This window comes from Mus musculus, chromosome 15 (assembly GCF_000001635.26).
Source record: "Mus musculus strain C57BL/6J chromosome 15, GRCm38.p6 C57BL/6J".
Taxonomy (NCBI): Eukaryota; Metazoa; Chordata; class Mammalia; order Rodentia; family Muridae; genus Mus; species Mus musculus.
In genome coordinates this window covers 86,342,931-86,362,809 of record NC_000081.6, presented here as the reverse complement: position 1 = coordinate 86,362,809, position 19,879 = coordinate 86,342,931, and the positions used below count along the sequence as shown (strand labels likewise).

The 19,879-nt window shown below is 47.7% G+C and overlaps 1 protein-coding gene across 3 annotated transcripts in view; it reads right to left on the bottom strand.

Moving 5' to 3' along the window:
* Nucleotides 1-19,879, bottom strand: part of Tbc1d22a (TBC1 domain family, member 22a) — a 284,093-nt gene that overhangs the window by 135,694 nt on the left and 128,520 nt on the right. For all 3 annotated transcript variants that reach the window (XM_006520833.3, NM_145476.2, NM_001358062.1), the window contains one exon: nt 11,047-11,156. In XM_006520833.3, coding sequence (XP_006520896.1) covers nt 11,047-11,156 — 110 coding nt within the window. The remainder of the gene's footprint in view (nt 1-11,046; nt 11,157-19,879) is intronic.

Genomic DNA, 19,879 nt, shown 5'->3' with positions numbered 1-19,879 from the left:
GGAGCCTACCACAGCACCTACCCCAAGTGCATTCCCAACCTTCCTGTCCCCAGCTTTGCTGATTACAGATCATTGTCCAACACTGAGAGGTCCTGACAGACACAGCAGGACAGCAGCCTCCTTGTGTAAGCCACTGTAGGAACATGCCCTGGGCTCATTTGTAGCCACGGGGCAAGCAGCATCTCAGAGTTATAACACTGTGGGCAGGATCCAGTAAGACAGTGCAGAGTGGTCAGGCCAGAGCTACTGCTGGATAGAGGACAGACAGACATGGACCAGAGATGAAGTAACAGGGTGAGCAAAGCCAGGCTGGGAAGGCCACCCTGCCAACCATGTGGCATCCTGGCAAAAACAAAACCATGGGGACCAGGTTCCATCAGAAGGCGAGGTGGATGAACAGGTGGCACACGGACGCTTACTGAGGACTAATGGACAGCACATGTTGTTAGGCATCTGCCAGACCCATAGTTTACAATGTTAATTAAACTATGAGTTTCAGTTGGTCATGACTCATTGACAGTGCCCTGTCAGTCACAAGTGTGTTACGTTAATGCAGGTGTTCTTCAGAACAGGGGAAGTGTGGCTGTGGGGGAGGGAGGGAGGGATGACATGGGAACGCTCCAGGGTTATGGTTTATCTGAAGTTGCTCTGAAACAGCCACTAACGTTTGAAAAGGAAGCAAAAAATAAGATTTTGTTACTAGATGTCAGGCAGTGGTGGCACACACCTTTAATCCCAATACTTGGGAGGCAGAAACAGGTAGATCTCTGAGTTCAAGGCCAGCTTGGTCTACACAGAGAGTTCCAGGGCAGGTAGAGCTATATAGTGAGACCCTGCCTGGAAGGAAGGAAGGAAGGAAGGAAGGGAGGGAGGGAGGGAGGGAGGGAGGGAGGGAGGGAGGGAAAGGGGAAGGAAAGGAGGCAAGAAGATGAGCACTTTCAATAATACATACACAGTCAGGAGGGAGAGGAGAGAAGAGGCCCAAATAAAGGAGATGCAAGTGTTTGGTGCCATCAGACAAGAGGGAGTCATGATGGGACCTTGACAAGAAGCAAGTGGCATCATAACAGGAGAGCATCTGTGACATACCAATCTGCCAAAACAGTACAGTGGCCCTCGAATGCACAGCTAACACTAAGAATGGAGTTATATGGTGAAGTCTGGCAAAGCCACAGAAGAACGAGACACACCTACTAGAGCTGGAAGTCTCAATGTCCTCAGCAACCCAGGGAAGGAAGGCAGACAGCACCAGGAGGACAGCAGACTAGGGCAGGACATCCAGCAGTGTGACCTGGCAATGACACTAACCTCGCCCACATAGAGGAACACACATTCTCTGTACTTGGAGTGTGAACCTGAACTTCCAGAACTTCAGAGAAGAGCAGCTCTCACCCCTCATCAAAGAAGCTTCTCTCAGCAGACAGAAACCATTTAAAAAGCTACAACCAGCTAAAATGTCCAAAACGACTGATTGTGGCGAGCCCAGTCCCAACGATACATCTTCTACACAACTCTACACCAGAGGCTCAGGGAACACTGCTGGAGAGGGTGTTGAAAGATTGCAAGAGCCAGAGCCCCAGGAAAGACTTACACAGCATTGTGTCTTCTACATGACAGTGAAGCTACCCCTGTGACATCCTAACATTATGGCTCCCTAAACAAGGCCCAAACAGTGACAACATCGGGTGACTTGCCAGTGTGGATGAGGGAAATCCTATGTGGCCCCACCCCTAGATAAACAGCACCAGGCAATTAAAAACTGCTTAGAGGGGGCAAATTAGCCTTCCCCAAAGATCAGCACCCTGACTGGCTAACCAATCCCAAGTGGTCAGCCCTAAAAGCATATGCACAGAAGCAACACTGAATGGACTCACACTCAAGCACACATGCACACACGCACACACACACACATACACCAATAATAAACAAAGAATAAAAGGCCATAAATTTGCAAAGGACTTATGGGGTAACATGTGAAGGGGTTAAGGGAGAAGGGGAAAATTATGTAGATAGATAGATAGATAGATATGCATATATATGTGCATATATATATATATATATATGGAGAGAGAGAGAGAGAGAGAGAGAGAGAGAGAGAAAGAGAGAGAGAGAGAGAGAGAGAGAGAGAGAGAGAATTTCCAGAAATCAATCAGCCGCTTGGCTGGTCCACTTTCAAGGTCCCTGGAGTGAGTCTGGAAGAGCTGCAGGCAGAAATGAGCAGACACCACAGAGCCTGGTGCGCCTGCTGCTCTAGCTACCCCTCCTCCCAGCTAGTGCTGCTCTCTGTGAAGCAGCTCCCCACACTAGAAGCATGGAGTCGAGAATTCCTGACAGCCAAACTCTGGGGTGAATAAGGCCTGGGCACTCACTGGTGACCAGGCCTGAATAAGCAGATGAACTTAACTTGGGCAGACCTGAACCCTGGGCAGGAGATCTTGTCTATAGAAAATAGACAGAGTGAGCTGAGTGTGGATGCATTCGTCACTCTCTGCTTTCTAACTGTGAATGAGATGTGACCTGCCAGCTCCTGCTCCTGCAGCCAGGATGTCCCCACCATGATCTGACTGCGAACCAGAACGAGCCCTTCTTCCTTCATGCTGCTTTTATTGGGGCATTTCATCACAGCAATGGAAAAAGAAACTACCACATCTGTGGCCTCTAGAAGAGAGACATAAGGTATCCTGTGAGTTGGTGAAGGATTTTTTAGTCATGACACAGAAGATAATACACAGCCCAAAATGATTCTATCAAAACTAAGACTTTTCTGGTCATTAGAAGGCACTATCTGAGCTGGTGACATGGCTCAGTGGGTAAGAGCACTGACTTCTTTTCCAAAGGTACTGAGTTCAAATCCCAGCAACCACATGGTGGATCACAGCCATCCATAATGAGATCTGATGCCCTCTTCTGGTGTGTTTGAAGACAGCTATGGTGAACTTATAATAATAAATAAATCTTTGGGCCGGAGCAAGTGGGGTTGGCCAGAGCAAGCAGAGGTCCTAAATTCAATTCCCAACAATCACATGAAGGCTCACAACCATCTGTACAACTACAGTGTGTACTCATATACATAAAATAAATAAATCTTTAAAACAAAAAAAGAAGGCACTGTCTGAAAAAGAAGCTGATATGCCATAATGGGGAGAGAGCATCTCCAGATATATGTCTTGACAAAGGATTACTATGAAGCATAAGTGAAGGGCACAGAGGAAGTACGATGTGACAGAAATAGCATTGTAGGTTAGACAGGCAGAATTAACAAGCATAGCTGGTGAGGACCCTGGTATGGTACACCCAATTCTGTGAGCCCCGTTCAGTTTTGTGAAGAGAAGTTTGGCCTTCTGAAAAACGTGGCCCTCCTTCCACACTGAGACTAGAAGGACTCAAGAAAAGTGAATATGTCAGAAGGGATGCGCTAAGCATTCACAGAAATTTCAGAGCACCCTGGCTGCTCTCAGCAGGAGATCAGCTGACTGACGTATTCAGGCAATGGCGAGTCAGGTGACTTAAAGGAATACCCTCGCGTTCAGGCAAAAACGTGGATTTTTATGTTTTTTTTCAAGACTGTTTTAAATTATTAGTTTTTATTTCATTTGTAACTTGCTTACTATTCACTCATAGTGAATCTCAGTAGCGCAGTTACGGAATGATTTTGTCCATTTAATACACCTCCATTTTATTGACCAAGACTCTCAAATCACATTTCTTCAGGACACAGAGCCAGGCTCAGCAGGGACCCCACTGAGGTCCATGTTTCCGTCTGTGAGCTGGCACGTGGTCCATCCACTCGCTCCGGAGGCAGTAGGTTGTCCTACAGGCTGTTCTCCTCCTCACTGTCCACAAGGCCAGGCCAGAGCCTCCTGTCCGAGCACAGCGGTCCTCCCTTACTCTCCCTCCTTTGAACTGAGTAAGTAACAGTGAGCCCCCAGGACACAGGAAGTTTGAAGTCCCAGCTGTCTAAACTCATTCCCGAGGGTCACTGAAGCTCTACTAGAAGGTCACCTCCCATGCCAGGACAATGCCCACTCCAGGCACCAGCCTTCTCTGGTGGCCTTCTCACCAGCAAGTTCCAGGATAATGGAGTTACTTCCCCTCCCATTCCTATTCCGCCAGGGCCACCAACCAGTTCTCAGATTGAATAATTCTTCCCCAAGGAAAAGGAAATGTAAATGACTAATTATAAAAGGCAACGGTTCTTTTCTCCTCAAAGAAGCTGTCCTGCTAAGTAATGAGTCCAAGAGTAATAGTATGACTTCAGGGTAGGCAAGCACGGAGCCGTAATTCAGCAAGTAATGGCCAGCCGACAAACCCTGGCATGAGTGCTGTTAGGGAAATGAACAGACTGGCTAGAGCGTAAGAATAATCCCCTAGGAGCCAGAGAAGGGCACTGGCAGCCCAGAACTCCTAACTACCTGGACCTTGGACTCCATGACAGTGATGGGCTGAGACTTCCATAGGGGTCAATCACCAGCCTGCACCCCCAAGCACTAACATTCAAACCAGTTTCACCAGGCCAGAAGCCAGCTACCTGTCTTCATGCAATCCTTTGTAAAGAACTATCCACCCAGCAGAATCTGTTCATGTATATTCCCACTGTTTACACCAGAAGTCATCCCCCAGAGGAAGCTATAGACACCAAGAGCAGCATTTACAGATAACCTGTGTGTCAGCAACAGAGCCAAGACAGGAGGATCACAAGACCAAGGTTAGCATGGGCTATACAAGAAAGACCTGTTTTAAAAGAAAAATAGAAAACTGGAAAACAACTGGAAAAGACTAGGCCAATCAAGTTCTTTGTAAACTCTCCACCTCTTGCTGGCCTCTAAGTGTGCTTAGGGGAAAAAACAACTGCTCCTGCATCCTTCAAAGTGTCTGTGGCTGCAGGCCGGACTCCTTCCACAGTGCTACTTCCCGGGATGGGACTATGATCCCCCAGGCACTAGGATGTACTGCCTCCACCAAGGTATAGCCCAAGCCGGCCTCAAACTCATGACCCTCTGGCCTCTGCCTCTTCAGCATCTCCTTCCAGCATGGACCACACCAACCTGAACAACATGGTGGGTCCACATAGAAGGCCTGAGCACAGTCCAGAACACTCCTCTAAGCCTGAGGAACACTCCCCAGGCTGTGAGCCATACAGTCCCTCGGCAGCTCCTGGGGTGGCCATTCTCAGATACTTCCCATGTGAGCTACAAGAGTAAGTTTGCTATCTGGTACTCAGGACTCAAGATGTCCACTGGCCAAGCCTAAGACTGTGCAGTACAAATGTTCCTCATCTTAGAAACCCTTCCAGTTTTTCACTAGCATTTACTAATTATGCACAGCAATGTGTTTGGATGTATTTTCATGCACCTCAGTGCCCCACCCTCCAACTCTTACATGCCCTTCCTCCCCCAGCTACACTCCTTATACTATCATGGTTTGGGGTTAGGTTTTGTTTTTTGAGATAGGCTCTCATTATATAGCCTGGATGGCCTAAAGTTACTATGTAGACCAGGCTGGCCTTGAACTCTGCTTCCCAAGTGCAGAGATTAAAGTATATGTCACCATGTCCAACTTTCATATTTTGCTTTTCTTTTTGTTTTTTTTTAATATGGGGTGATACACACATACACTAAAAGAGGTCATGGGGTCCCCTCAAGCTAGAGTTACAGGTGGCTGTGAACTAGCTGAGTGGTCATCTGGAAAGCCTTTAATCAGGAGCCAGAGCTCTACCCACCCAATCAAGTCTGACTCCTGAGGGGTAGCTAGACCATAAGGGTCCAAAATTTTAATCCAGTCTCCTTCAGAGGTATCTTTTCTTCATAGCGGCAAGCATATCTTCTCGCTTTCTCCAGCCTCTGCCATCCCTGTTTCTCACCTACCTCATCTCCATCCTATAGTTACCACCGACCCTCCCTCTGCATGTCCCTCATATCTGTCCCTCTCTCCCACCTCTCATCTGTATGGTTTGCACTTGGTGTGTCTCTGTCTCTCTCTGTCTCTCTCTGTCTCTCTCTCTCTCTCTCTCTCTGTCTCTCTCTCTCTCTCTCTCTCTCTCTCTCTCTCTCTCTCTCTCTCTCTCAGATTCATTTTTATTTATTGACTCTAAGCAACAAGGGTCAAGATTCCAAGGCTAAGGTGAATGTGGCACCCACACTGTAACTCCTCACATAAAATAAAACAAACCAAAAGCCCAAGCTTCTGTTGTCATCTTCCCACTGCTATCTTCCCTCCAGCCATTCTCTCTGTCTGGGTTTGCTCTGCCCCTTCATCTCCTCAGACCCTCTCAGTCCACTAATCCTCTCCTCTTATGTCTACTGGGACGCAGAATGTAATGACTGGAATTCTAGCTGCCAGAAGTTCCAGTTAGTTTGTTCAAAGTCTTCAGAGTTGTATTGTGGTTACAAACTGTGTCTCCACACTTCACATTTTAATTTAACATTTTATTTAAACCTAGGCATAGTATACACCTTTCAGTCAACATACAAGGACTCCCATCCCTGCCAACAGTGATACTGGAGCTTCCTACCACACAGGCTCGCTGGCTGCTCTGTTGTTGAGAGCATTTCCTAAGGTCCTGGTGTGCAGAGAAAAAAAAAAATCTAGTTCTTACTCTAAGACCAGGAGCATGATTGGCAAGGCCAGTAATAGCTTGGCCAGGGTCTTGGGGGCCCTGCAACTTCAGTTCCTGAAACTCAACTCTTATCCCCTAAAGGACTGCGGTTATCAGTCCCAAGGCTCAATCTATGGTGAGCTTGGGATATCCTGTGTTCTCCTTGTGCAACGTTGCTTGATGAGCTTCCTGCTGACTTCATGCCATTGTATAATAGCTGTCCACTGATTCAGTCCCATTTCCCCCCTGCAAACAGTACATAAGATGTTGTGCTTCCTAGCAGGCATGCTTGGGGTGAGCCATCAGCTGTGCAACATCACCTGATCACAAACTTCCCTATCTTCTTTATTTTCTCATCCCCTGGTCCTCTCTGCCAGGTCCACATCACTCAGTACTTTCTCTGAGCTCACCTTCTGGGGCTTCTCAGTGAGACGGCTATGTGCCTGGTTTAAGGAGGCATGAGTCTCATTCAGAAGCCTTCAATGACCAGCCAGCCAACTGTTAGGGCCCCTGAGACCTTGTCAAGTGGCCTGTTAGAACAAAGCTGTTTTTATAACAATACAGGGACACAAACGACCTTCTTCACTGTGCAGACACTTGTACTGAAGCACACAGCACAGTGAGGAGACACCAGCACATGAGCAAGAATCTAGGCGGCACCAAGCCTTGCTGGTGTCAGTGCATTCCCAAAGCACTGGGACTTCAATCAAAAGGCAGCCTCACTGAAGAGCACCCTTCATGAAGTAGGAATCTAACTGCTGCAATAAAGCTAAAGCTAGCTGGACAGTGATTGTCACACTTTTAATCCAAGCACACAGGAGGCAAAGGCAGATGACTCTATCAGTTCAAGGCTGGCCTGGTCTACAGAGCAAGTTCCAGGACAGCTAAGTCTACACAGAAAGACCTTGTCTCAAAAAAAAATTTTTTAATTAATTAAGTAAGTAAGTAAGACTAGTTTTCCTACTGAGAGAACTCAAGCTGTCTGGAAGAAGCATCTCTTGCAACATTTTGAGGTAGGATGGAGGGTTCTTCTCTTACTTCACACCTTCCATGTTAGGAAACCCTAGGCCACAGTGCATCTGCAGACTCTCCTCAAATGCACTGGCTGGCTGTTAGCAAGCCAGCACACTTCCTTTCTAAGGACTGTCCTTGCTGGTGACAAGCCATCAAAGCAAGTCACACGTGTTCTGTACATGGTCCTCTCCAGGCAGCTACAGTGGGAACAGTTTTCCCAAAGTCTGCTCTCCTGGGCCACACAGCCCCTGGCCAGTTCTCTCCGCTCACCTCCACTGCTCGCCCGTCTCCCGCCTAGCCCCGCTGGACTTCAGGTCTGGGCCAGAAGAGCAGTGCTGACCATACCCACCACAGAGACCCTCAGCACCTGCACAGGCATGCCCACCATACCCTGGAGGAAGTAACAGCCAGCAGATCAACTACAATAACTTAGTGGGCACAGAATCTCCAACTGAGGCTCACAATGAAACAAACATAGCTATAGCTACCCAGAGTGTCCAAACCAAAACAAAAGACAGATGTGGTTTCTACTCTCCAGAACAAAGGTTCTCAACCTGTGGGTCAACCCCTTTGGCAAACCTCCGTCTCCAAAACGATTTACATTACGATTTATAGCAAAATTATTGTTATGAAGTAACAAGGAAAGTATTTTTTTCTTTTTTCTTTCTTTTTTTTTTCGAGACAGGGTTTCTCTGTATAGCCTTGGCTGTCCTGGAACTCACTCTGTAGACTAGGCTGGCCTCAAACTCAGAAATCCGCCTTTTGTAGCTGGGGATCAACCCAGGTTAGGGAACTATATACTAAAGGGTCACAGCATTAGGAAGGTTGAGAATCACTGTTTTAGAACCTGCCCTGCAAAACAACTTACTCTATCTACTTCAGCAAACCAGAAGCCATAGAAGCCGTGGGGTCCAAATGTGGGCTCCTTCAAAGGCTGTGTAACCTGGGGCAGTGGCCTTTCTCTCTGAGCATCCACCTGGTGTGCAGGACCTTGGATCTGATACAAGGCACAATGCCCACATGCAGGAGATAGACCCATTTTTCATCCCTGAGGACACTGCCTATTAGCCACAAGCTGGTGGCCCTAGTTTGGTCCATCGTTCGGAACCATGACTCCATGGAAGCCCCTCAGGAAGTGTATGGATGGTTAACACACTTTGATAAGTCAACGTAGCCTTATAGAAGAACTAGAGACGGGGGTAAAGGCCAGAAGGAGAATCTGCATTCAACAAAACAAGACTATTTTCTAAGGGCTTTCAACCTAGACCATGGTGCAAGGAAATGGATATTCAGGGAAGAATACTCCAACTGAACAAAATAATAATTAATAATAATAATAATAATAATAATAATAATGGAGGAGAGAGAGGTGTGACCAGAAGTGGAAAGTGGGCTAGAAAACAAGCCACCACTGGTAAAGGACAGGGCCATGCAGGCCCTTGGGGAATAGGCTGCTGGTCCTTTCGAGGCTGTATTTTAACCAAGCTTATACCTCACAGGCTAACCTAAAACGAAACTGGCTCTTGCATGGAAGAGCCCTGATGTCTCCAGGCTCTTGGGATTGCCTGAGCCACAAGAGTCCAGCCAAGCTCCCAAATCCCGAACGGTGGAACTGAGAGTCTTCTACTCCTTCCTGCTCACAGGAGGCTCCTGTGAGGTCAGTCCTAACCATGTGAGGGAAAGACAGATAGCTCCCACTGAGCTGTGAACGTGCTATAAACATAGGCACCAGGGGACTGTGGTGCCTTCTGCTTGTCAGCCCTGTCAATAAGCCACTTTGCCCGACAACAAAGCTCAGGTGAAAAATGAAAGGCCAGCATTGATTCTGTTGTACGGCGATCTTATTTACAAACAGAAGCCAGATAATCTTGTATTTAAATGGCACAAGTCCCATCACTCATAATCAGAGAAGCGACAGTGATAATTTATAAACTTTTACATTACAGCTCAATCCCTTCTCTAACAGGGAAAGGCCTGAAGTTCCTGAAGAAGGAGTAAATATGAAAACATTAACAAAGGCGGGAAGTGATGGATTGATGCTTGGGCCCAAACAAGTCTCTAGTGGGCACATTTGTCTTTACGAGAAACAAAATAAGTCAAGGGCCATCTGCGTTGAGAGTAAAGAAGAGCTTCCCGCTCTTCACTTACACAGGGGATGCTAATTTTTCTCCGTCAGCCTCGGGTATGAAAAGCAATGCAAACCCAAGTCTCCTTGACATCCCACTTGGCTGAGCCACTCAGATTAAGCCTCGGGGTCTAAACCATACATTTTCTCAAGCATTATTTGACCTTCAGGTCCAGTAGATGAGCCGAGACACCTATTCAGAAAGATGAGGGCGACTGTGGCCCAGCTGGCTTCCTGCTGCCCTGAGGGCTAAGACGCTCCCTTAGCTGGCATGGCACAGGCCGTGGCCTTCTTTGCATGGCTTCTGCAAGTGGCTCCCAGGGAAAATCATGGAATTCAGTCCCTCCCCTCCTCTGTCAACAAAAATCCTTGTCCTCCTAGAGCATCTCTTTTAGCCACACTTGATCCTGGGAGCCGGTGCTTGCTGCCTCCATCTGGGCCCCAGTTCACAGTGTGGTCCTCCCAGCATGCCTTATACCTTGCTCCTTCTCAAGCACAGAACACAATGCCAGGTACAAAGCAGGTGTTTAGGAAAGATATTCTGGGCCAGAACAAACCAAAACCATTCTGCAGGGCATTTGAAGGCTGGTTTGCCTGCTTTGGCCACTGCTATACAAATCATCCAGGAGCTGTCCCCAGCAGCTAATGAGATACGTCCTAGGCACTGTGCAGGTTTCAACACACACATAAACACTGTTTACATAAAACCAAGCTGCCAGGGGGCTTTTCTGTGAACATCACAGCCCCCAACCCTAACTTCCATATGGAGATCACCAGTGTCCCCATCACGATGACCAGGTATTCGGGACTATGAAAGCTAGAGCCTCTCCATGGATCAGGGACAGTAGGAGTAATACATGCATACAAAGCCATGCCACCAAAGCAAGAGGGCTATGGGCTGCTCACAAGCCTAGAAGGTACAGTCAAGGGACCTGATGGCCTTTAAGGAATAGGTGCCCAGTAGTTTGCCAAGGACTCGAGAACCAGTGCCCACAGTATTGCTAAAGGCTAGAGAATACAGGCCGAAGCAAGGGGAGATCAGAGCATGGGAATCAAACTCCACACACACCAAGTACTGGAACACTTGGCAGGACACACTGTCTGTTCCCAGAACCAGGAGCATGAATGACCTATCTCATGCCTATGATGCTGAGGTGACTATGTGCTGCTCCAGACAAAGAGAGGCTGCCTGCTTTTTCAGGTAGACAGATTGAGCTCAGAAGCCAGCTAGTAGAGTGTGGCCCAGTGGCCTTCCCAGTGGGCTGCAGCATACTGGCCAGAGCCTCCCAAGCCTCCCAAGCTGCAGGCTCACCTGAATGCCATCCAGAAGCTTGCTCATGCACCAGTAGGTGTCAGCCTCAATGTTGCGAAGCACCTCTGCAGGCACACTGGAGACATCGACCTTGTCCACGTCCTCCCGGTCTGTGCAGAACCAAGTATGGAAGATACAAGAAGCAATCAACCATGTGAAATAAACAAACAGCAAACCCGGCCATGCGCATGCACGCCAGCCTCCCTCCACCACGTTTTGATCATACTGAATAAATGGCTCAAGAGACCCACACCTCATCACTTAATGGTTCTCAACTTTAATATCTAATTAGTTGCAGATAATTAATATTCTGAATACATTCTGATTAATTATCATAATTAATATATTGTAAATTATTACTTCTCAAACAGCTCATATTCTAGAAAGCCCTAACAGAACTGAAAGTTTCTCTATCAGAGTTTTTAAAACTGTGCTTCTAATAAGTTTACATATCCATTCTGTACTAATTCCTCTGGAGCGCGGTTCCTGAGGTAGAGCTTCCCAAACTGCTCTGGGTAAACATTTCTGTGTTACTATCTAATGCCCCAGAAGGCAGAGGCACAGATGAGCTTCAGAAAAGACAGTGGTGTTCAAAATAATTTCCTTCTGTAAGTAGAGAAAACAGATGCCTAATTGAAATGGTTCATCAGATATCTGAGCAAACTCATCTTGGCCCCTGAGAAGGACTATTACCCAGGAAAACGCTCATAAACAGTTTAGAAATTGACCGCCCATTTTATCATTTCCTTATTTTCATTTTATTTGCAAACACATGTGCATCTTTATAAAGAAAATGTTCTTTAAGAAGAAAACATTTTAGCCCACATCCATTTTGAAAGTCTAGGCAAAGCCAGCGATGCTAACAACACTGCTAGCAATTATCAAGAGCTTATCATTTTCCCACCACCCCGTGTCTCAGACACACCCACTCAAGCAACCTGCTACAACTCTATTCCCACTGTCAGGGTCTCTAGCAGCCTATGGCATGCAGAGAAGCAGCAGCACAGCAGAGATAACCAGCCTGGAATTCAGGAAGCCCACAACAGACCTGGGACCTGGATCAGGCCTCTAGCTACCCAATCATCCTTAGCCATCACATCAGACCACCTTCCTAACTGTTCCCCACAAAGCGCCTGGGCCAAAGCCCATCAGCTTCCGACCCCTTAGTGATGACGTCCTCTCCAGCACCTGAAGGGCTCCTGGCACACACAGGATGAGCACACTGCCTTCCTGGTTCTTTGTGTATGACAGAGACCAGGAAGGTAAGGGGAGAGAGTTGTCACGTCAAAGTCCCTGGGTAGAAGCTGACAGGCAGGTTCTTTGTGCTGACCTACGGAGTCTGGAGATGGTGACTGTCCTACACACAACAGCAGGACCCAGCCCTTTGGCACCAGCTCACACCTCACCTACAGTGACCCTGGGTCTGTAAGAAATGGTGCTAATACCCCAGTTCTCTCTATGGTACTGCTTAGATTTGGGGTTTTCTTTTTAAAATGTGACATAGTTCATACCATGAAATCTATTCTTTCAATGAGTAGAAGCAAGACCTTTGCCACACCTACATACTGCAAACACATGTGCAAGTCTGTGGAAAGAGCTTGTGAAATCACCACCATAAACTCCAAGGCATTTTCCTTACCTGGGTAAGAATCCCTGTATCCTATGAGAGTCACCCCCTTCCCACCCTCTTCCCAGTTCCTGGCAGCATCCACCAACTCCTGTCTGTATCCGTGCCTATTCTGGATGCCTCCCAGGGAGGAGCCCAGGCCTTGTGGCCTTCAGGGTGCGTGTGTGCTAGAGACTGAGCAGGGCTTGTTCTCTGTAAGCTGGCAAACAGCGGATTGCCTAGATTACGGGGGAAGGACATAGCAGGTGCTGGGCTGATACATTTTATGGGACCTATCACTACAGACATAGCCCCGTGCAGAGAGCTAGACAGGATAGACAACGACCCCTGCACCACCACCACCCCAGGAGGCTAATTCATTAAAGGAAAACATATGTTCAGGGACCAGAACAGCCAGGTGTCAGATAGCCAGCCCCTGTGTGAAGGATACTGTCACTCATGTCACACTGGACCCAAAGTATTCACAACCCTAAGAGACACAATTGCTCATCAACTTTCCCCCCTCCCCTTGGATACAGGTCAGACTTATAGGCATGGCTGTGGTACCTCATCTGACCCTCCTGAATTGTCTTGTGACAGCCATACACTCCTGCAGCTCTGTCCCCTACTGCCTGCAGGGATGCAAGAATCCTCTCCTGATAGTCCTCAGAGGCCCACTCCCGGAAAATGTCTGATCTCAGAAAGGCGGCATTTGATCTGAGCACACCCTTTAGTGAATACACTGTTCAGTGACTCTGTGAGAAAGGTGCTCTCTCCCTGCTTGCTCCCTTAGGTTGCAGCGGCAGAAGTTATCACCTCTCTCAGGTGACAGATGCAATAGAGAGAACACCTCAGCCTGCTTCACATCCAGTCCAGCCCAGTGCCCGCTTTCCACTGACTGAAATGGGAAGATCAAGAATGCATATGTGGGTGTGAACTGTCTCCTCCTGCTCCCTGGGGAAAACTCTTTAGCAGAATTGATTCCCATCCTGTGAGTCTAAGAGCAAGTCTGACTTTATTTTCCAGTCTCAGGGCATCGAATCAACAACCGCATTCAGAGGACAGCTTCTGAGATGTTTTCCATTGGCATACCCTTTTTCAAGGGCCTTCCAAGCACAGAGACATTTCCTCAAGCAGAATCAAAGGTAAACACCAAGAAAGGCCCTCTCAGACCTCTGGTTCACAGAAGCAGCTGAGCTAGCACAGCCTGGGCCTGCATAACACAGGCACTGTGTGGGGCAAGCAGAAGTCTCAATATTTCTTAGTCTGTTTAGCCAGCCTATTATTTTATCCAAGGAAATGTCAGCAGCCTATTCTGGGTGTCATTTCTCACAGCAGGTCATTTGTTACTCTTCAGTGTAACGAAGTAATGGCATTTAACTCCAAGAAGCCCTCTGCCAATTCGTCTTCTAAACGCCAAGAGGATCATGCTTGGCCTCACTGTTAGAATGGAATAAATATCCTAGTCCTTACAGCAGCCACATACACTGTGGATAGGCAAGGATAGAGACCTAGGGCCTTCTCTGTAGAAGGGTCTGGGGTAGAAAGGAAGAAAGAGTCTCATGCATAGCAGGAAAGACAATGCTGCTGGAGCCATCTCAACAGCTCATCTTTCCCCAGGGCTGCTAAGGACAGCATGACTGGGACATGTACAGGCCCTGTGGTCAGAACCAAGTGAAGATTGCTACTGTGTTCAATGGACAAGGCCAGTGCTATAAGGAGGGGACAGCACTGGGGGAAGTCCTAGTCATCCCAAAAGTCTGCACTGATGTGAGTGTAGACAGAAAGCTGCAGGGGACAGAAAGTAGGTGCTAAGTGGTGGGTGGGCAGATAGAAGAAACAATCTAAATGACTTAGACAGGAGGCAGGCACAGGTATTTAATTGTTTTGCAATGTAAAAAGGCTATGTTAGGATAGCAAAGAATGAAAATGTCTGCCCATCTTCCCACACCCAGAAACAAAGAGGAGCAGGAGGTGAAACAGGCTCAAAATGGAGACCAGTGCAGTGACAGTGAGGAGGGCTGCCTGCCCTAGGACATCTGCCACCTTCTTCTTTTTTTTTTTTTGCCTGTTTTATTTTTCTTTTTTTTTTTAATTAGGTATTTTCCTCGTTTACATTTTCAATGCTATTCCCAAAGGTCCCCCATACCCACCCCCCCAATCCCCTACCCTCCCACTCCCCCTTTTTGGCCCTGGCGTTCCCCTGTACTGGGGCATATAAAGTTTGCAAGTCCAATGGGCCTCTCTTTGCAGTGATGGCTGACTAGGCCATCTTTTGATACATATGCAGCTAGAGACAAGAGCTCCGGGGTACTGGTTAGTTCATATTGTTGTTCCACCTATAGGGTTGCAGTTCCCTTTAGCTCCTTGGGTAATTTCTCTAGCTCCTCCATTGGGGGCCGTGTGACCCATCCAATAGCTGACTGTGATCATCCACTTCTGTGTTTGCTAGGCCCCAGCATAGTCTCACAAGAGACAGCTATATCAGGGTCCTTTCAGCAAATGCTTGCTAGTGTATGCAATGGTGTCAGCATTTGGAAGCTGATTATGGGATGGATCCCTGCATATGGCAATCACTAGACGGTCCATCCTTTCGTCACAGCTCCAAATTTTGTCTCTGTAACTCCTTCCATGGGCGTTTTGTTCCCATTTCTAAGAAAGGGTAAAGTGTCCACACTTTGGTCTTCATTCTTCTTGAATTTCATGCATTTGGCAAGTAATTGGCAGGATCAACATCTGCCACCTTCTAACCACTGAGTCTTTGTTCTGTTTGCATACACTCAACCACCTAGGGAAAAAGCGCCAATGAGAGAGCACAGTGGCAGCCTCAGGACAAGGTCTAGGAAGCTTCAGGGCCTGGTGTGAGTCCTGGGCACTCCCTCCACATTTCCCCTGCCTCTCTGATACACTGCAGCCTCTGGCTGGGGGACAGAGTGGAGGAGCTCCTATAAGAGCTAACTGTATGGATTTAGGAAGTAGGACTTAGTGAGTAGAAACTGTCAGTAAAGCATTCAGCGCATGGGCTGTCACTCAAGCAAAGGACTGAACTGATGTCATGACATCACCCCAACTTAAGGACTCCCGGCTGGGGAGGCCTCCAGGGATGGCATCAGGATTTGAAATGGCCAAGGTACCTGAGCACTTGAATTTTACCTTCTAATATGAGGCAGTGAGTGGAGCTGGGATCTCTTTCATATCAATTCACATAACAGAGGGTGGCGCCTGGAAAGGAGGAAAATGACTCCAGTTTATATGTCTCCCCTCCTACCAAAGGATCCTTCGACACTGGTACAGATGTCTAGTATGCCAGGCTGTAGAGTAAAGAGCCAGCACCTGGCAGAGAGCAAGCTCCTGGTGGTAGGAAGGAGGGAGAGGCTGTTGTCATGACGACACTAATCACCTATGCTGCACAAACCCTGCAATAAACCTCTTCACATAATTAGGAGCTTAACTGGTAATCAAAAATATTCTGTTCTTTATAAGCAAGCTGGAATTGCTCTATGGATCTAATCTTCACATTTCCCAACTTGGGAGTTTTAAATTTGAAACCCTGACACTTTGGTGATAGAGATTGTACCACTTAATTACGCAGATTTGGGCTCTGTTGTGGAGAAAGGGTCCTGCTTTGGTGAGGGTAGCACCACAACGCCAGACTATAAATTCACAAAACTCTGGTTCAGCAAAAACAACTAACACTGTGATCAAATTGGTTTTGCAGTGGGAATGTTTAATTCTAATATAAATAACGTTCAATTCAAGGTTATAGAAGACACCACAGTCACCGTTCCCTCTCTACTCCACTGCTGAAAACTTCAGCCACCACCTGTGGGGCCACAGCACAAACCTACGATTGGAGGGAGGGGTGTGAACAGACAAGAACCACAAGATAAGGGTGAGATGGGTTAGCCTGAGCATATTTACGACCCAGGAGCTGTTCAGTGGCCTGGGAGACAGTCCCAGCTGAAGAGCACCGGCGGCTGCTTCTCACAGCAACAGTTAGCTCCCTATCCCCCGCCCTCCATAGCCCTGACCAACCTCACAGAACCCGCAGTCAGGAAAGCAAGACTCCGGAAGAAGGTGGGCCTGTGCTGCAGGATGCTGTGCTGCAGGATGCTGGTGGGGAGACAAGCACAGAAAGAAAGGCACTCCCTGGGCCTGCGATGTCACTTTCTGTTCTTTCACAACATAGCAATCTTACCGCGCCTGGGCTCTTGGCTTCACAACACCACTGTGAGTAGGCATTCTTGTTCATAGAAAAATTACTCGCTGAAGCAGTAACTGGTTCTATCTCAAGCTTGAAGCACTAACAAGAAACTGGGGTGGGAAGGGAGAGGGTGAGACAAGAGCATCTTTTTAATGTCTGAAAAAGGAAACTGCTCCTTCACTGCCCTCTGGACTCAGTGGTTTTTGGCTGCTCATTTGTAGGGATATTTGCCAATTAAAAAAAAAGGGGGGGGGGGGTGGGGAAGCAAATGAGACAGAGATGGAAGTGGAGGGGTGTCTGTCCAGTGTAGATGGCTGCCCATACTAAGTTCACAGTGGTATGAAGGAAGGTGACGTTGAGACGGGTGAGACTCATAGAGCCTGGACACAGCTCTGGGCTGACCCATATAAATCCCTATCATCACAGAGACTGAAAGTTGAGAGCCAACCCAACTGAAGGTTGCCATAGGACAGGACAGAGAAAGATGCAGAGACTCTGAGGTAGACAAGGGCTATTGGGTAATGCCTACAGCAGCACAAATGAGTATGGTCCACTATAGTCAGCAATTGCACAGGGGACAAGTCAATCCCACAGTCACAGTCCCCACCGCAAAGGACAGAATGTAGCTTGCAGAGGCCCCACACAGCACATGCCACAAGCTCAATCTCCCATCTATGCTTCCTGGTACTGACCCTGAACCCGGAAGGGTACCCCAAAGCCTGTGTCTCTCAGGCCTACAACGGTGCTAGCACAGAGCAGATGTTCATTAATGCAGGACGAGGGAGTAAACAGACTTCCTTCAAAGAGTCTGTGGTCTAGGAGGAATGACTAATTACAACCATAATGAGAAAAACTACTCCTTGAGGAATGAGAAGTAGGCGCCAGCCCAGTTTCTCAGCTACAGAAAACATTCAGGCTATTACTGAGCTGACGGCTGTGCATCGGAACTCTCATTTGAGTATGCCAATGACAGTGCAAGCAACACTACAGTAAAAGGGAAGTCACTCAAATCGAAGGAAGCAAGTATGCCCCCTTAACTCGCCCTTGCCACCCCCTCAAGAAGACTCGGTTCTCTCAGAAGGTGGAGAACAAGTTGGCTATTTTGAAAGCCTCAAAAAAACTACAGCTGTGAAAAAAAAAAAAAAAGCTGAGTTTGCCTTTGAAAATTATAGGCGCAGTTTCTCAGGAAAGCAGGGTGCTCATATGTCCCTGGGGGATCCTAACTGTCTCAACCCCAACCCTGCTCTCCCTGACACGGGACAGCAGGGAATCCAGGGTCCTTATGGGTCATTAAGCCACAAGATGAGCACCTGAGACAGGCTCAGCCCTCCAGCACCTCAAGGATGTCTGCCTGAGTGTGGTATTAACAGATTTGGGTCCCTTTCTTATTCCTTAATGAGGAAAGGCATCTTGGACTTTCAGCTAAGACCTTCTTTCTGACTCTGTATTCCAATTAGGAGACTACACAGACAGACACCCACTTCTCAGCAGTGGGGACCTATGGAAATGAACTTGCTAAGGATACAAACATCATAAATCAATCTACTAAAGTGATTCATCTCTATCTAATTAGTCAAAAGTAACCGAGGGTCTTCATATCAACCAACAAAGCAGCCCTGATTCAAATTGTGCATAAAAGCAGCAGAGAGAATAAAGGACCAAAATAAGACCAGCAACCCAGCCTGCTCACCCTGAATCCTTGGTCAGTCAGCCCCACAAAGATGGTTTCATTCACCCCACACCAGGGGGTCTTTCACTGGGACAAAATTCACCTCCGTGGGTTGTTTAGGGCCCACTCTTGTCACAAACATGAATGCAGTGCAGGCTCTGGGAAAGCTGTGTGGCTTAAGCACGTGCCCTGGGGGGCAGGTCAGGAAGGCAGCAGAAAAGCAGGGCTACTGTATCCTGTAAAAACTCTTAAGTGCTTGTAAGAGGGAAAGTCCAACAAATTTATGACAGGCCAACGGCTCATAACAATAATCTACAAAGAGTTATTTCTCAGTAAGAAACACATGGCAGTAGGCCACCTGAGAATAAAGAAAACACCCTCAAACAGCTTTGTAGGAAAGAAGCCAGCTAAAGCCATGAAGTAAAACTAACTGATCCCCAACACATACGACTCACCCACACTGGGAGGTTCATTTCAGTTAAAAATGGTGCCTGCCCAATCCAAGGAATAAGAAGCAGACTTTTAGAACCTACAGGGCCAGCTCCAAACATAGTACTCAGCCCTAAGAGGATCAGGAAGACTTTGTGGGGAGGGGTTAACAAAATGCACCGAGACCCCTGGGAGACTCTCAGAGCACAGTGTGGCAGGAAGAGTCAAAGGTCCATCCGCCATGGTTAGGAAATCAAGGCAGCAGAAGCCTGAGGCAGCCGGCCACAGGGCATCCACAGTCAGAAGACAGCAGGGAATGCATGCTGGTTCTCAGCTCCCTTTCAGCAGTCTTCCCTGTCCAGAGAACAGGGTCAGCCTCAATGGGCAGGTCTTCCTCAACTAACATAATCCAGATAAAGCTGGCTCTCATGGCACTCCCAGGTGATTCTAGAGTCTGTGAATTGACAATTAACACTGCCCATCACAAATACTAACACACAAGAGTTCTGCAGGGCAGGTTCAAGTTCTCCGCGGAGTAAAACAACTGGGCACTTTTTTTCAAAATCAGCGTAGAAGAAATCTGAGTCACTCAAAGTGCTACCTGCAAGAGGAAGTCAGCCACACCCTGTCACTGAAAATATGGGCACTGCAGAAGCTGCTGCACAGTCTTCCGGGAAGCTGATCCCAGTGGCTCAGCCACATCCCTTCTTGTGGGGGCAGACGTCAAATCACATGACTTATGGTTTATTTTATTTTCTGTGTGTAGAGTGCCTGTGTGCCTATATGCTCTGAAAGAGTGCTTGGTGCCCTCAGAGGCCAGAGAGGGTATTAGATCCCCTGCACTGGAGCTACACACAGTTACAAGCTGCCATGTGGGTATTGGCAACCAAACCCAAGTTCTCTACAGTAACAACAAATGCTTTAA